The sequence below is a fragment of the Euphorbia lathyris genome, chromosome 3, assembly GCF_963576675.1.
Source record: "Euphorbia lathyris chromosome 3, ddEupLath1.1, whole genome shotgun sequence".
Taxonomy (NCBI): Eukaryota; Viridiplantae; Streptophyta; class Magnoliopsida; order Malpighiales; family Euphorbiaceae; genus Euphorbia; species Euphorbia lathyris.
Window position 1 is genome coordinate 27686848 of NC_088912.1, and position 14726 is coordinate 27701573.

Here is a 14726-nt window from a genome sequence, read left to right on the forward strand (position 1 = left end):
CGCAAAGAGATAGAATGACCTCTGTAGGTAAAACTAATACTAAAGAAACAATGCAAGAGGTAAGAAAATCAAAATTCGAAAAAGAAAAAGGATGGAAAAAGAAATAGCAAAGCATACCAAGAAAGAGACAAAAGAAGGACATCGATGAGTTGAGGGAGTTGGAAAGTTAATTAGTAGAGATGGTCCGACACAGTTGAAAAAAAGAGTTAAAGAGAAGTAGTTGTAATTGAGAAAGAGCATCGAATAAGAACAATTGAGTGGTAATATCGTAATATGTAAAATGTGAAAAGTATATTAAGATGGAGAAAAAGAAAAAGAATTCACAAAATTTTGTGGTAGCAAGATGTAAGGTTCTTTAAGTATATAGATAGATAGATTCCGGTTGACATGTAGTAATTATTAAAAGTTCTATACTTTGGAAATTGTGCTTTTAAACAAATTATTTAAATAAGCAATCTCACAAACGTCGGGTTACTAATTGATAACAAACAGACATGTGACCATTTTCTAGATGCATCGGTTAATACCATAAAATACTTAAATAGTCCGCGTGATAGATGAATAGGCCCGTAAATATCACCATGAATACGTTCTAAGAATACAGGAGATTCAATTCCAATCTTAATTGTCTAACAATCATTTTTTCTTGAGAACAAGCATAACATAAAAATTCTTTAAATTGAATAATCTTTTAGTTTTTCAATGGATGTGTTTGTGAATTCTTAATAATTTTATGCATCATAACTGAATTAAGTTGACCTAATCACTCATGCCAAACTATAAATATTGTTGGGTCAGTAGACTTGTAATTAGCACACAGAAAACCAAAATGGAAAAAAAAATCTGAAAGCTATAATGTTTGTGAAACAATTATTAGTCACTAAACTTTTATGATTGTCTTAAAATGTATTGTTGGTCACCGAACTTTCATGGTTGTCTTAAAATGGTCACTCAACTTCAATTTGTCTCAATAAAATCATTCAACTTTGTTACAGAATAAGTCAATGTAATAAATGTAAGCATGGCTAAGTCAACTAAAGCATGCCTAAGTCAACTAAAGCATTGTTAGAGGCTGTTGTGGGCTTACTATGACTCCTTGATTGAAGGAGAACTTTGTATATATATTTGTATTGCTTTTAAATAAAATATATCAATGTAGACTCTTAATCTACATGGTATCCCATGTATTCTAGTGTATTACATGGTCTGTTACATGGTATCAGAGCCTTAGGTCTAAGGTTTCTGAATTCTTTTTTCTGGGCAGTATTTCCAGAGTTGTGTTTCTGCAAGGGTTCAATATTTTCTGGATAGTATTTCCCAGGGTTCAATATTTTCTGGGTAGTATTTCCCAGGGTTCCATTTCTGTGAAGAGCTTGGGTCTTTTGAATACTCACTGTTGGGACATCATTTTATCTCACCACCCCTCTGGTTGATCCCTTCCGCCTCCGATCCGCGTTTCCTCACATTCCGACCACCCTGTGTCGTCGTCGCTGTAAGAAAAGTCCTCCTTAAATGGGTATCAAAGCTTTGTTTTGGTCTCTGTTTTGGGTTTCTGGATTGAGATTCCAGAATTTATTTTCGGCTTTATGAGCAGAATTTCTGGGTTACATTTCTGGGCTGTTTCTTTCAGCATTGTTGTCTGCCTTGTGAGCAGACTGTTTGGACCTAGGGTTTCAAGTATGAGTTCTTCCACCGATGTCGCCTCTCTATTTCCAACGTGTCTGTTCGGTCAGTTTTCCGATGAATCTCCTTTTTGTAGACATTGTTGGCAGCCTCTTGCGCGATGTTTATATTGGCATCTGCTTCTCTGTTTCCGACAAGGATTGTTGTTCTGCTGTCGTCTTGTCATCTACCTTCCGCCTATCCTTTTTGTTCTTCTAAGTTGCATCTCCCGGATTATGTTTTATATCTTGAAGTATCTTCAATTTCTTATGTTTTATTTTGTTTTGAGTGTTATTGTCTTAAGACTATGTTATCTCTATATGTAGCAAGCTGAGCATGATTAAAAGACATGCTTCAGCTTGAGGGGGAGTGTTACAGAATAAGTCAATGTAATAAATGTAAGCATGGCTAAGTCAACTAAAGCATGCCTAAGTCAACTAAAGCATTGTTAGAGGCTGCTGTGAGCTTACTATAACTCCTTGATTGAATGAGAACTTTGTATATATATATATGTGTGTATTGCTTTTAAATAAAATATATCAATGTAGACTCTTAATCTACATGGTATCCCATGTATTCTAATGTATTACATGGTCTGTAACAAACTTTAAAGTCTCAATTAAGTCACTTTGGCGATTTCAAGAGCAAAAAAGACACCGAACAAGTAACGTGACTGTCACATCAATAGCAATCAACTTTCACCATAGACCCAAACAACATGTGGCTTCCACCTAATCGAAATGACATGTGTCAGCAAGGTGGAAATCACGTATCATTTTGATAAGCTTATTGGCAGCCACATATCGTTTCAGTCAGTGGTGAAAGTTGACTAGTGTTGACAATGACATTGAAGTTATATTATATTACCGGTGTCTTTTTTCTCTTGAAGTCGTTAGAGTGACTTTATTGAGAAAAAATTAAAAGTTAAATGATTTTACTGAAACAAATTGAAGTTGGATAACCATTTTGAGAAAACCATAAAAGTTCGGTGACCAATGATGCATTTAACCCATTTAAAATGGATAGAGTACAAATTTGCTTTTTTTTTTTTTTTTTCTCTTGAAGTGTAGAATTACATCTAACCTAAGTGTTGGATATTTCATGTAGTTAATTCTTGATGGGACCCAACCTAATCCAATCAATCCATTTATATTAGTATACATGGAGTAGCTGTTGAGTGAAAAGCTGTGAAAGATATATTCTTTCTCCTCTTCAATGTGATAAAAGTGAAACAAAAAAAATATATCTTCTACTCTCAGATTTCTTGTTCGTGATTGCTTAGAAATTTTACAAGAGACATTTTACATAGTTCGTCAATTTATCTTTGATATGATTATATAATTTAATTCATGTTAATGATCGCGGGTATGAATAAATACATTTTAATCATTGCTATATCAACAATACGAAATAGTAAAATTTCATTATTAATGTTTTTAAGCGAGATTAATATTGTTCCAACATAAAATTTGAACATACCGATTTACTGTTATTTATTTGTCACATCAAACTCTCTAAATATCAATTATGTCTAAAATGTTTATTGTATAATTATTAACACAGTTACTAATTATGCCATGACGAAACATTATGACATGCTCTTAGGGATTGCTCTAAAAGTATTGAGGTTTGGAAAAAAAATTCTCCCTCCCCATGTCCTCCCTTCCTTTCTTGCCCATTCTGAAGGCGACTGGTTCTCTGATGGTGTGAGTGGGAAGTTACTGGACTTCATGGAGCATGGTGACATTTTCTTTGCTATCACCTGTCACCAAATTTGGAAGTGGAGGAACGAGGAGATTTTTGAGGGCAATACTGTTTTCATTCCTAACCTTGTTGAGTTCTTCTCCAATAAACTCTCTGTTACCATTGAGAGTTTCAAAGGAGATTCCCTTGCCAGATCTACCCAGAAGAGTGATGTCCACCTCGTTGGTTGGAGTAGGCCAAGTGATGGGGTGGTGAAGCTGAATACGGATGGCTCATGCCTTAGTAATGGGAAGATTGCCGTCGGTGGTGTTATTAGAGATGCGGGGGGAGCTTGGCTGTCTGGTTTCACCCAGAACCTGGGGATGAGCTCTTCCTTTTCTGCTGAACTTTGGGGTATTCCCTCTGGTATTAAGCTTACCAAGAGGCTGGGCATTAAGAGACTATCTGTGGGGTCTGACAACATTGAAGCCATCAAGATGATTTCTGAGGAGCATGCTATTTGTCTTAATAGTCGCAACCTTATCAAAGCCATCAAAAGGCTTGGCTCTTCCTTTGAGTTCCTGAAGTTCAGCCATATTTTCAGAAAGCAAAACCGGGTGGCGGATCGCTTGGCGACGGCTGGGCACGAGGGAATGTTAGGTGTTTCTACCCTTTCTGTCCCTCCTAGTTTTCTTTCTTCTCTTCTTTTAGATGATAGAATTGAGGTTAGCTTTCCTAGGCTGATCCCTGGGTAGGCGTTTGTTGTTTGTTTTCTTTCCTGCTTCTACCAAAAAAAAAAAAATTAACACAGTTACTAATAACGTGTGAAAAAGTTAACAATTAAATATGCTACGTACAAGTTAAAAAAAACAGACTAAGATATTTACTTTTTTTATTAACGTATAGTTATAATATAAATAACATGTTAAAATTAATGAAACGGCTTCAGTTGAAAGTTTTGTTTGAAATATTCGATTTAGTAGTAAAAAAACGAACAAACCAATCCATTCATTTTTTATTAGATAAGGATAAAATTAATTTTAATTGAATAAAATTTTACCAAATATATTTACACTCTAAAAAATAGGAGATTTTCCATCTAAAATTATAAGTTATAAGTTTTATACTTAGCTTAAAAGTAAATTTATGTACACAAATTCTACTAATATAATGCGGGTCCAAATTCTGCTTAGTTTAACTTTTTTTGATACATTAATAGTTCATGCTTGCTTCTCAAAAAAAAAAACAGGTTCATGGTTACTTGTGAAGTCGCTAAACATATTACTTTACTTTATTAAACATAAATCAATCATCAATTAGCCCTTATAGCTCAGTGGTAGAGCGTCAGTCTTGTAAACTGAAGGTCCGTAGTTCGATCCTGCGTGAGGACAATGTTTGGATTTTTTCACTTTAAATTTATTAATACAGCAAACTACTCTTAAAACTTTGATTATATATTTCTCTTCTCACAAAGAATTTTTCCGTTTTTTTCACTTTAAATTTATTAATACAGCAAACTATACTCTTAAAACATAATTTTTTTTTATGTTTTTTTTTTTAAATTTCAAAATAAATTTAGAGATAAATCACGATTTGGATTTTATAGTACAATATAGTTGAATTTTGTTGGTCCTATATCTATATTAGTACAATATAGTTGATTTTTTTTTTGTCCTATAATACAATATAGTTGAATATTTTATGTTTTTTTTAATTTCAAAATAAATTTAGAGATAAATCACGAAATATTTGGATTTTATAGTACAATATAGTTGAATTTTGTTGGTCCTATATCTATATTTATTTTTTTTGGCAGGAAAGGAAAGAAAAAAAAAACAAACAAAAAAAATAACTCAACCCGGGATCAGCCTAGGAAAACTAACCCCCACCACATCCTCCAAGATCAAAGAAGAAATGAAGCCCGGTGGAGAAGAAAATGTAGAAAGACCCAACAAACCAGAGTACCCTTCCATTGCAAGACGGTCCGCGACGCGGTTCTGCTCCCTATAAATATGAACAAACTTAATAGACTCAAAGGAGGACCCAATCCTTTTAATGCCTTTAATAATATTCAAGCTATTCCGACAAACAGACTTGCCCTCAGAAATCATTTTAACCGCTTCTTGGTTATCTGACTCAACCAGAAGCTTCTTCACCCCTAGATCCTTAGCCAGCTTCAGGCCAGAGAGAATCCCCCAAATCTCTGCAGAAAATGAAGAACCAATACCCAAATTCTGAGAGAAGCCAGAAACCCACCTGCCTCCATCGTCTCTAAGGACCCCTCCTGCAGCAATTATCCCGTCTCTCAGACAAGAACCATCAGTGTTGAGCTTAACCACACCTTCACTCGGCCTACACCAGCCTAAAAGATTGACCTCCTTCCTTTGAACCACCCTAGCTAAGGTGTCCTCACCAAAACTCTCAACCCAGGTACTAATCTTCTTAGAAAAGAAATCAAGGACATTTGGCATAGAAACCACTCCTCCTCCAAAGATCTCCTCGTTCCGCCACCTCCAAATCTGATGGCACACCGCCACAAAAAGAAGAACACCTTGATTCCCAGGCAGAAGAATCCCATTAATACCATCAACAAACCAATTATTTTCAGAATGAGCTAAAAAGGAAGGAAGCACATCCCTAGGGAGAATTCTTCTCCAAACCTCTAAACTTTTCTCACAATCCCTGAGAGCATGGCACAACGTCTCCTCAAACCCTCTGCATCTGCCACAGGCTCTAGAATCCACCAGGTGCCTCCTTTTTCTATCCGATTTAGTAAGCAACCTATTCCTAGCCCCAAGCCACAGGAAGCTCCTAATGCGGTATGGTACTTTCAAACCCCAAATCGTCTTCCACACCCCTGGGGAAGAAGAATCCAAACCCTGATAGAATGCCTGAAAAGCATATTTACACGAATAGGCCCCATTGTTTGTCAGCGCCCAACAGTAACTATCCTGATCCTCAATTTGATTACTAATATGAACCCCTCTAATAGAAATGAGCAATTCCAGACTGAGGTATGAATCAAATTTATCCCAAATCCACTCACCCTCAGAATCCACAACATCAGCAATCCTCCAGTCCTAAACGTCCAACGGAGGCAAGGAAGTACAAACCTCCAATAAAGGCTTCTTACCTACCCAAATATCCTTCCAGAAACTGATGGACCTGCCATTACCCACATTCCACCTAATCCCAGAACAAAATTAAGCAAACACAGCACTAATGCCTTTCCAAAAAAAGGAACAATTAACCACTCTCTCCTTAGGCCCCCCCAACACCTTATCCTTCCGGTACTTCCCGCAGAAGAGCTGGACCCAAAGAGCTGTAGGACACTGCCACATTCGCCACAGGAGTTTCATTAATAAGACTTTATTATTATCTTTAGCTTTCCTAATGCCCAGACCTCCTGAATCTTTAGGTTGACAAACCTCACTCCAAGGCACAAGATGGATCTTTCTCCCCTCCTCAGCTTCCCCCCACAGGAACCTACGGTTAATTTTATCAAGATCTTTAAGCACAAGATCCGGAAGATGACAAGCCTGCATAATATGATTGGGAGTCGCACAATTAACAGATTGAATTAATGTAAGGCGGCCAGCGAGAGAGAGAGTCTTGGTTTTCCACGTGGCACACTTCATATTAGCTTTATCCAAAGTATCTTTAAAAGACACCTTAGACACTCTCTCACTGTGGAGGGGAATACCCAGATACTTCCCTAGGGAGCCAGTCAGAGGAATACCCGACAGATCACTTAACCTTTTACAGACTCTCTGGTTCATATTTTTAGAGCACATCATCCTAGACTTCTGGACATTAAGCTTCTGCCCAGAGACCGAACAGAAACAATCAAGAATATCCATAATAACACTCAACTGCTCCTCATTACCTTCCAGGAAGATTAGGACATCATCTGCAAAGAATAAGTGAGTAACCTGGGGACAGAAACTATTGATAGCCACTGGGTGGAAATTCCCATTATCAATAGCATCTTGAATCAGATGAGACAACCTCTCCATAGCAATAACGAAAAGGAAGGGACTCATTGGGTCACCCTGACGGATACCCCGGCCCGGAGAGAATTCCTCCGACATATCACCATTAATCATAACTTGAAAAACAAGAGAAGAGATACAAACCTTAATTAACCTTCTCCAACTGTCAGGGATCCTTGCTCTTTCCAGACTCTCCATCAGGAAACTCCAGTTGATGCGATCATAGGCTTTCTCCAAATCCAACTTAAAAGTCACAATGCCTTTCTTCCCCTTCCTGATCTTCATCGTGTGGACCATCTCTTGGGCAATCACCACATTATCCATCATTTATCTGCCAGGCACAAAACTTCCCTGATTCTATTAGCCACAATCTTTGTAACAGTCTTATAAAGAACATTACAAAGACTGATAGGTCTCATATGCAAAAAGGAAGAAGGCTTCTCAATTTTAGGAATCAGAACCAGAAGGGTTCTATTCACCAGCTCTATATCCTGAGAACCATTAAAAACACCTATGATAAAATTATAGATACCTTCCTTCACAACCTCCCAGTGCTTATGGTAAAAACCAGCAGGCAGACCATCAATCCCAGGAGCTTTAGTAGCCCCAATACTAAAAATGGCTTGGTCTATTTCCTTCAGGGAGATAGGGTGAAAGGCATCCTGAATGCTATCCTCTCCAATCATAGGAAAGGTAGCAACAGAGTGACCCCTCTCCAGATAAACAGGCTCCTCTTTAAATAGATCCTTATAGAATTCCAGGGCCAATCTCCGAATCTCCTCATCTTCATACACCCAATCACCATTAGAGTCCTTAATGGCATCAATTATATTCCTCCGCCTTCTAATAATGGTAGAAAGATGGAAATACCTGGTATTACGATCCCCATCTCTTATCCAGGACTTCCTAGACTTTTGAAACCAAAGAAGCTCCTCCTGCCTGAGCACAGCCTCCAGCTCATTCTGAAGGGTTCTGAGGAGGCCATCCAAACCGTGATCAAACCTCACCTCCAACCTACGCTGAATACCCTCCATCCTATTCAATAACTTATTCTTCCTTCTAATAATGTGCCCAAAGACATTTCTATTCCACCCCAGCACATTATTTCCTGAATCCTTCAGCAGTTTGAAGGACATTCGAGTGAGGTTTCCAATTATCATGAACGAAATCCTTAAACTTAGGATGAGACTCCCAAGCCAATTGATAACGGAACGGTCTCTCACCCCTAGGACGATTGCCTCTCAACAGCCTAAATAAAATAGGACAGTGATCCGAATGGCGGAACGGGAGATTTAACACAGAACTCTCAGGGAAAGAAGTCTGTGCTAAAACATTAGCGTAAACTTTATCCAACCGAACAAAGGTACTGTTGCGCTTCCAAGTGAACTTATGACCGGAGGCCCCAAGATCAGAAAGCCCACATAAATCCATACTATTCTTATGGTGAAGGCAGCGATTAACATAATGATGCGAACCCCCTCTCTGATCACTCATAAAAGCAATATCATTAAAGTCACCCGCCACAAACCAGGGCTCAGATATGCTGACACTCATAGAGTAAAGAACCTCCCAAAGCCGTTTTCGATTGGCTAAAATAGGGTCAGCATACATCAGGGTAATTAAAAAAGAATTATTACCGGAGACACTCACTTTACAGTGAATAAACTGCTTGTCCATGCTAATAATATCGAAATGAACCCGATCTGGCTTCCAGAAAAGCCAAATCCTCTCAGCTCAGCCAGTAGCCTCCGATCTAACACAGTTCCAGCTCCTAAACTTTTTAACCACCTCATCTGTTTTATCTCCACTAATCTTAGTTTCCATTAAAGCAAAACAAGAAGGGTTAAAATGTTTAATTAGATCATTAACATGGATACGGGTAGCCTTGCTAGCCGCACCCCTAACATTCCAACACAACAAATCCATAGAAAGGAGGATAACTGACCGCACCAACACACCTAAGCCATGTATTTATTAGGGGCTCCTGAGAGCCTCGTCGAGGTACCCGCAGGCCCCCTCTTCTCTAGTAAAGCCAAAGTATTCTGGATACTTTTTTGTTTACTCTTTAGATTTTTCAAACTAGTTTTATTAACTCCCATTGACTTCCCAATCCCAGGATCACCACAAAGAATAGGAATACTAACCTCATTTATCTTCTTCATCCTTCGAGCGGCCAGGGCCAGGGTCCTATATCTATATTAGTACAATATAGTTGATTTTTTTTGGTCCTATAATACAATATAATTGAATATTTTATGTTTTTTTTTAAATTTCAAAATAAATTTAGAGATAAATCACGAAATATTTGGAATTTTTAGTACAATATAGTTGAATTTTGTTGGTCCTATATCTATATTAGTACAATATAGTTGATTTTTTTTGGCCCTATAATACAATATAGTTGAATATCTTATGTTTTTTTTTAAATTTCAAAATAAATTTAGAGATAAATCATGAAATATTTGGATTTTTTTAGTACAATATAGTTGAATTTTGTTGGTCCTATCTATATTAGTACAATGTAGTTGATTTTTTGTGGTCCTATAATACAATATAGTTGAATATTTTATGTTTTTTTTTAAATTTCAAATAAATTTAGAGATAAATCACGAAATATTTGGATTTTTTAGTACAATATAGTTGAATTTTGTTGGTCCTATATCTATATTAGTACAATATAGTTGATTTTTTTTTATCCTATAATACAATATAATTGAATATTTTTGGTCCTATACCTGTACAATACTTTTTTTTAAAAAGAAAATTTTCACTTATCATTATGAATATTTTAACTTTATCCGTTAAAGTTGGTAGTTAGTTCAAAATTTTTATTTTATATATGGTTTTATAATTTTCAGAATAAAATTAAAGATGAAATACTATTAAACTCAACGAAATATTCAGATCTTTTTATCCAACATATGCAAAATACAGCAAATTTTTTTAAAAGAAATTTTAATAGAAAGTACATGTATAGTGAAGATAATATGATTAATATGATTGAAAAATGATTTTATTAATGATATAAATTGACTTAACTTTCTAACATTAAAAGTGAAATCGCATAGTTCAGGACATTAGAAAGTAAATTACTCTTGCCTGGCAATTGTACCAATAACTTTTTGTAACTTTACCAATGAAAAACCAAATAATGGTCAGAATTGAATTGAATGCACAATACAGTTACAAACTTACAATACAACCTTGTAAGCCTCACTACAACTTTGAATCCTGAAGATTACATCTTTTTTTTTTCTTCTTTTTATACAATTAGATCCTGCAATAAACAAACTAAATCCAACAACCTTAATCAAAATGTTGTAATCTTTTCAGAAATTATGCTGCAAGAACAAGTTTTGTTGAGGTGATGCAGGTCCAATTTCTTCCTCTAATCTCCTCAAACCATCCCCTACATTTCCAACATACCCTATATTTCTTGCTTCCAAGTTTTTCCCATCAACATCCGCTTCCGATACCGATGATTTCCGTCTCTGCGAAGACGTAACACTCGGAAATGTTATCCACGAAGGTGCTCGAAATTCGATCCTTTGATCCTCACCTTCTACTACTACTACTTCAGTCTCCGAAGCTGATCTATTCGAAGACCTCTGCGAAGATTTCTTGTGCAATCTACTGCTTCCAAGTACCACTTCTGTTGGCAATATCGGTTGCTCGATTGAAGGGCTTCCCATTAGCTGCACGAGAGCTCTTTCTAACGCGGTTGTCACTTTATCCATTGATGGTCTCTCCTTGCCTTTCATTCTCACACACTTGCAAGCTACATTGGCTATTCGTTTAAGTGCTTCCGTATCAGAAGGTGGCTTCAGGACCGGATCCAAGATTTCTGATATATCAGCAGATTTGATCAAAGGAACTGCCCATTCGACTATGTTTCCGTCTTCATACTGCATATCTATAGCCTTTCGTCCGCTGAGGATTTCCAAGAGCAGTACACCGAAGCTGTAGACATCTGATTTTGTGGTAAGGTAGTGAAGTCTGTAGTACTCAGGGTCGAGATAACCGAGAGTGCCTGCAGGTAGTTCAGCTAACGGGGAGCTACTATCGGATGGTCCTAGCAAAGAGAGACCGAAATCAGCTACACGAGCATTGTGTTCTTCGTCGATCAGAATGTTGGAAGACTTGATATCTCGATGAATTACGGGCGGACAAGCATAACCGTGAAGGTATTCGATTCCCCTTGCTGCTTGGACTGCAATGGTGACCCGTCGAACCCAATCCAATTGCTCTTTCAAGGCCTTCTTCCCATGAAGGTGTTGGTGCAAGGAACCATGAGCCATGAACTCATAAACTAGAAGCCTTTCTCCGCCTTCTTCACAATAACCGAGCAAATTGAGCAAATGGGCATGATTTAGCCTCGACAATAGATCAAGTTCGGTGTGGAATTCTTTCGAGTTCCTCTGCTTATCGGAAGAAAATATCGCCTTTTTAACAGCAACAACTGTCCCATTCTTCAAAACCCCTTTATAAACACAAGAAAAACTTCCTCTTCCAACTATAGACTCTTCTTTGAAGCCATTTGTAGCCCTTTCAAGTTCCTCATAACCGAACGTCTGTGCTCTCCGTATCTTAAGTTCATCCAAGTCAGGCCTGATCTTTCCACTGTCTTTAGGGAAAGGAGCAGTACTCCTTTTGTTCTTGGATTTCGATTCCTTCACCGAGCATTGACAATTTCTCAATCTGTACCGAACATAGCAAATCGCAGTTGCACATACAACAATCACAAGAAACAAGGCGAAACCAATCTCCACAATGATCACTGGTATCTGCATTGACCAAAACTTCTCATCCTTCTTTCCTCTAAAAGCATCAGAATAAAGTGCAGAACAATTCGAGAAGCATTCTGCAGCGTAACAACTCGAACAATTGTAATCACACAGGCGGTCTGATTTCGCAGTACATTCCTTTTTCTGATACATTTCAGCAGGACAACCATTACTACAGGGCAAGCAGACATGAGATTTCGGGGACTTGCAAGGTGCATTTTCACTACTAAACTCATATGAACCAGGAGTGCAAGGTGTAGCCTTGCAGAGTCCAGGCGAGACAGCCATAGGGAGAGAGCTAGGGAACCCGAGACCCCAACAAACCGGCAACAGAGATTTTTCAGCAAGAATTCCACATGTGAAGTAATTTCCAGCAGCAACTTCATACACCTTAATGTCACTAGGAGCAGGAGTGCTTGGTTTTACAGTAAAACCCCAACAAATCACACCATGATCATTGCTTTTAATCCCACAAGCATGAAACTTCCCCCCGACAATCGAAAGCATTGAATCACTCGGAGGCAAATCGACATTTCCTTGACCGGAATAAGCCACAGAAATCTCTTCCTCAAGATCCAAACTTCTCCCCCAACAAAAAGCCCTAGCATTTGCCTCTAGAATCCCACAAACATGATACCCCCCTGCCGCAATCCGTTGAAACCTCATATCTTTCGGAGTTAAACTGATTACATGGCTACTAGTCTCATCCCCCCAGCAAAAAACACTCCTGTTCTGAGCAAACAAGCCACAATTAAACTCGGAACCGGCTGAAATTGATTGAATCTGCCCATCAAAAGCATAGTTCTTAGTCATATTATAACCCCAACAATCCACAAGAGAGGTGTTCCTACGCCTGCCAGTTAATGGATTTCTCAGACCACATAAATGGTAATCCCCAGCACTGATTTCCAAATATTCTGCATCTTTAACCATAGGTTGAGGAACACCCATTTGAATATAACCACTATTTCCCCAACAATATGGCTGGTTAGACCCCATTAGAAGACCACAAACAAACCCATCACCAGCAGTTAGGCCTATAAAAGGAAAATGAGCTGGAGTGCCATAGATTATAGCTGAATTTGAACCATAACAAGTCACAAGATGAGACCCATCTGATTTTAAGCCACAAAAAACAGGACCATTCTCTCCATAAGATATTGCAATGGAAGACATTGAACCTAGGCCTGAAACTAAGCACCATAAATCTGATAGAACCACAAGTTGCACAAAAACTCCAGCATTCAAAACCCAGATAAGGAAATCCCTAGATTCTCTACCTAAATTGCTGGAAATCCCCATTGCATAAGAACAACCTCACTATACAAAGATCATATAGAGAGACAAGTACTTAAAATTGCTACTTAGCATGTTAGCCTTTGAAGCCAAGATGAGAACTTTAGTTATATACATATATCAAACCAGCAAGTGAATGAAGCAACAAAAATCAACCAACATTACAGGGTTTTTCAGTAGGAGTATATAAAGGAAACTTCCATGAAAATGCACCTTGTGAGAGAAAACGTTACAGACGAATAAAAATCCCGCCTTTCACCGAATTCAAGCTCAAAATGCTTCCAACTGGCAAAAAACAAACTCATTAACGTAACCCTATTAAAAGAAAACCCAAATGCCTTAATCCATAGAACCCATGAGTGAGAAAGTTGACATTTTTTTTCCTTTCTCCTCGATCTCTTGACTTACCCAGGAACTGGAATAGAGAGGAATGAACAACCTGGAATCAGTGGATGAGAAATGGGGAAGAAAGTTGGAATCTTTTAGTGATCTAGAAGTGGGTTTTCAACGAAATTAAAGAATAAAAGTGTTGTGATTCGTCCATATTTCATCTGATGGGAAAAAAGGGTGAGGAAAGGTAGATTTGATGAGGAAGGTAGAAGTGGAGTATTAGTGTTTGAGAGAGAAAGAGAAATAAATGTCCATAAAAATGGAGCTTCTGAAAATGGGTAAGTGTAGGTGAACACATTAAATGGGCAGTTAATGCAGTTTGATGTTTTCATGCCTGCAATCCTGCTCTTTTTTTTACGCTTTTTCAATTATCAACTTTGAATTTCATGCATTATTATTATTTTATTGTTTTTTCCATAAATATCATTTTTACAGGGTCAATTACACCCATGGCCACTGAACTTTACCATTTTAACATTGTGGTCACTGAACTTCAATTTTTAACGGTATGGCCGCCGAACTTTACACTTTTTAACACCGATGGCCATTCAACACCTCACAACGACCGTTGACGGTCTCAAAATAAAAATTTCGAAGAGTTAATGATATACTAAGAAACTTTAATTCTTAAAAAATTTCGTTTTGAGGTCATTTAGGTGGTGTTTGGTTAAGAGAGAGAAAGTATAAAAAATGTGATTTTGGAAAATAAAAAATGTGATTTCATGGTAAATGTCGTTCTGAACAACTTTAATTCTTAAATATTTTCATTTTGAGGTTGTTAAAAGTCATTTTGAGGAGTTAGTTAAAATTGAGTGGTCACCGATGTTAAAAAGTATAAAGTTTAGTGGTCATACTGTTAAGAATTGAAGTTCAGTGGCCATAATGTTAAAATGGGTAAAGTTCAGTGGCCATGAGTGTA

General features: G+C 37.4%; 1 protein-coding gene and 1 non-coding gene across 2 annotated transcripts; one reads left to right on the plus strand and one right to left on the minus strand.

Moving 5' to 3' along the window:
• Positions 1-4664: 4664 nt before the first annotated feature.
• Positions 4665-4736, plus strand: TRNAT-UGU (transfer RNA threonine (anticodon UGU)). The gene has a single exon. It is a non-coding gene; the product is annotated as a tRNA-Thr (tRNA).
• Positions 4737-10442: 5706 nt separating this feature from the next.
• On the minus strand, positions 10443-14132 carry LOC136224769 (serine/threonine-protein kinase-like protein ACR4). Its single transcript, XM_066013188.1, has 2 exons — positions 13826-14132; positions 10443-13702 (listed from the first exon to the last, which is right to left on the minus strand). Exon 2 carries the CDS (start codon positions 13421-13423, stop codon positions 10667-10669), a length of 2757 nt encoding a protein of 918 aa, XP_065869260.1. The 5' UTR covers positions 13424-13702; positions 13826-14132; the 3' UTR covers positions 10443-10666.
• Between the last annotated feature and the right edge of the window lie 594 nt (positions 14133-14726).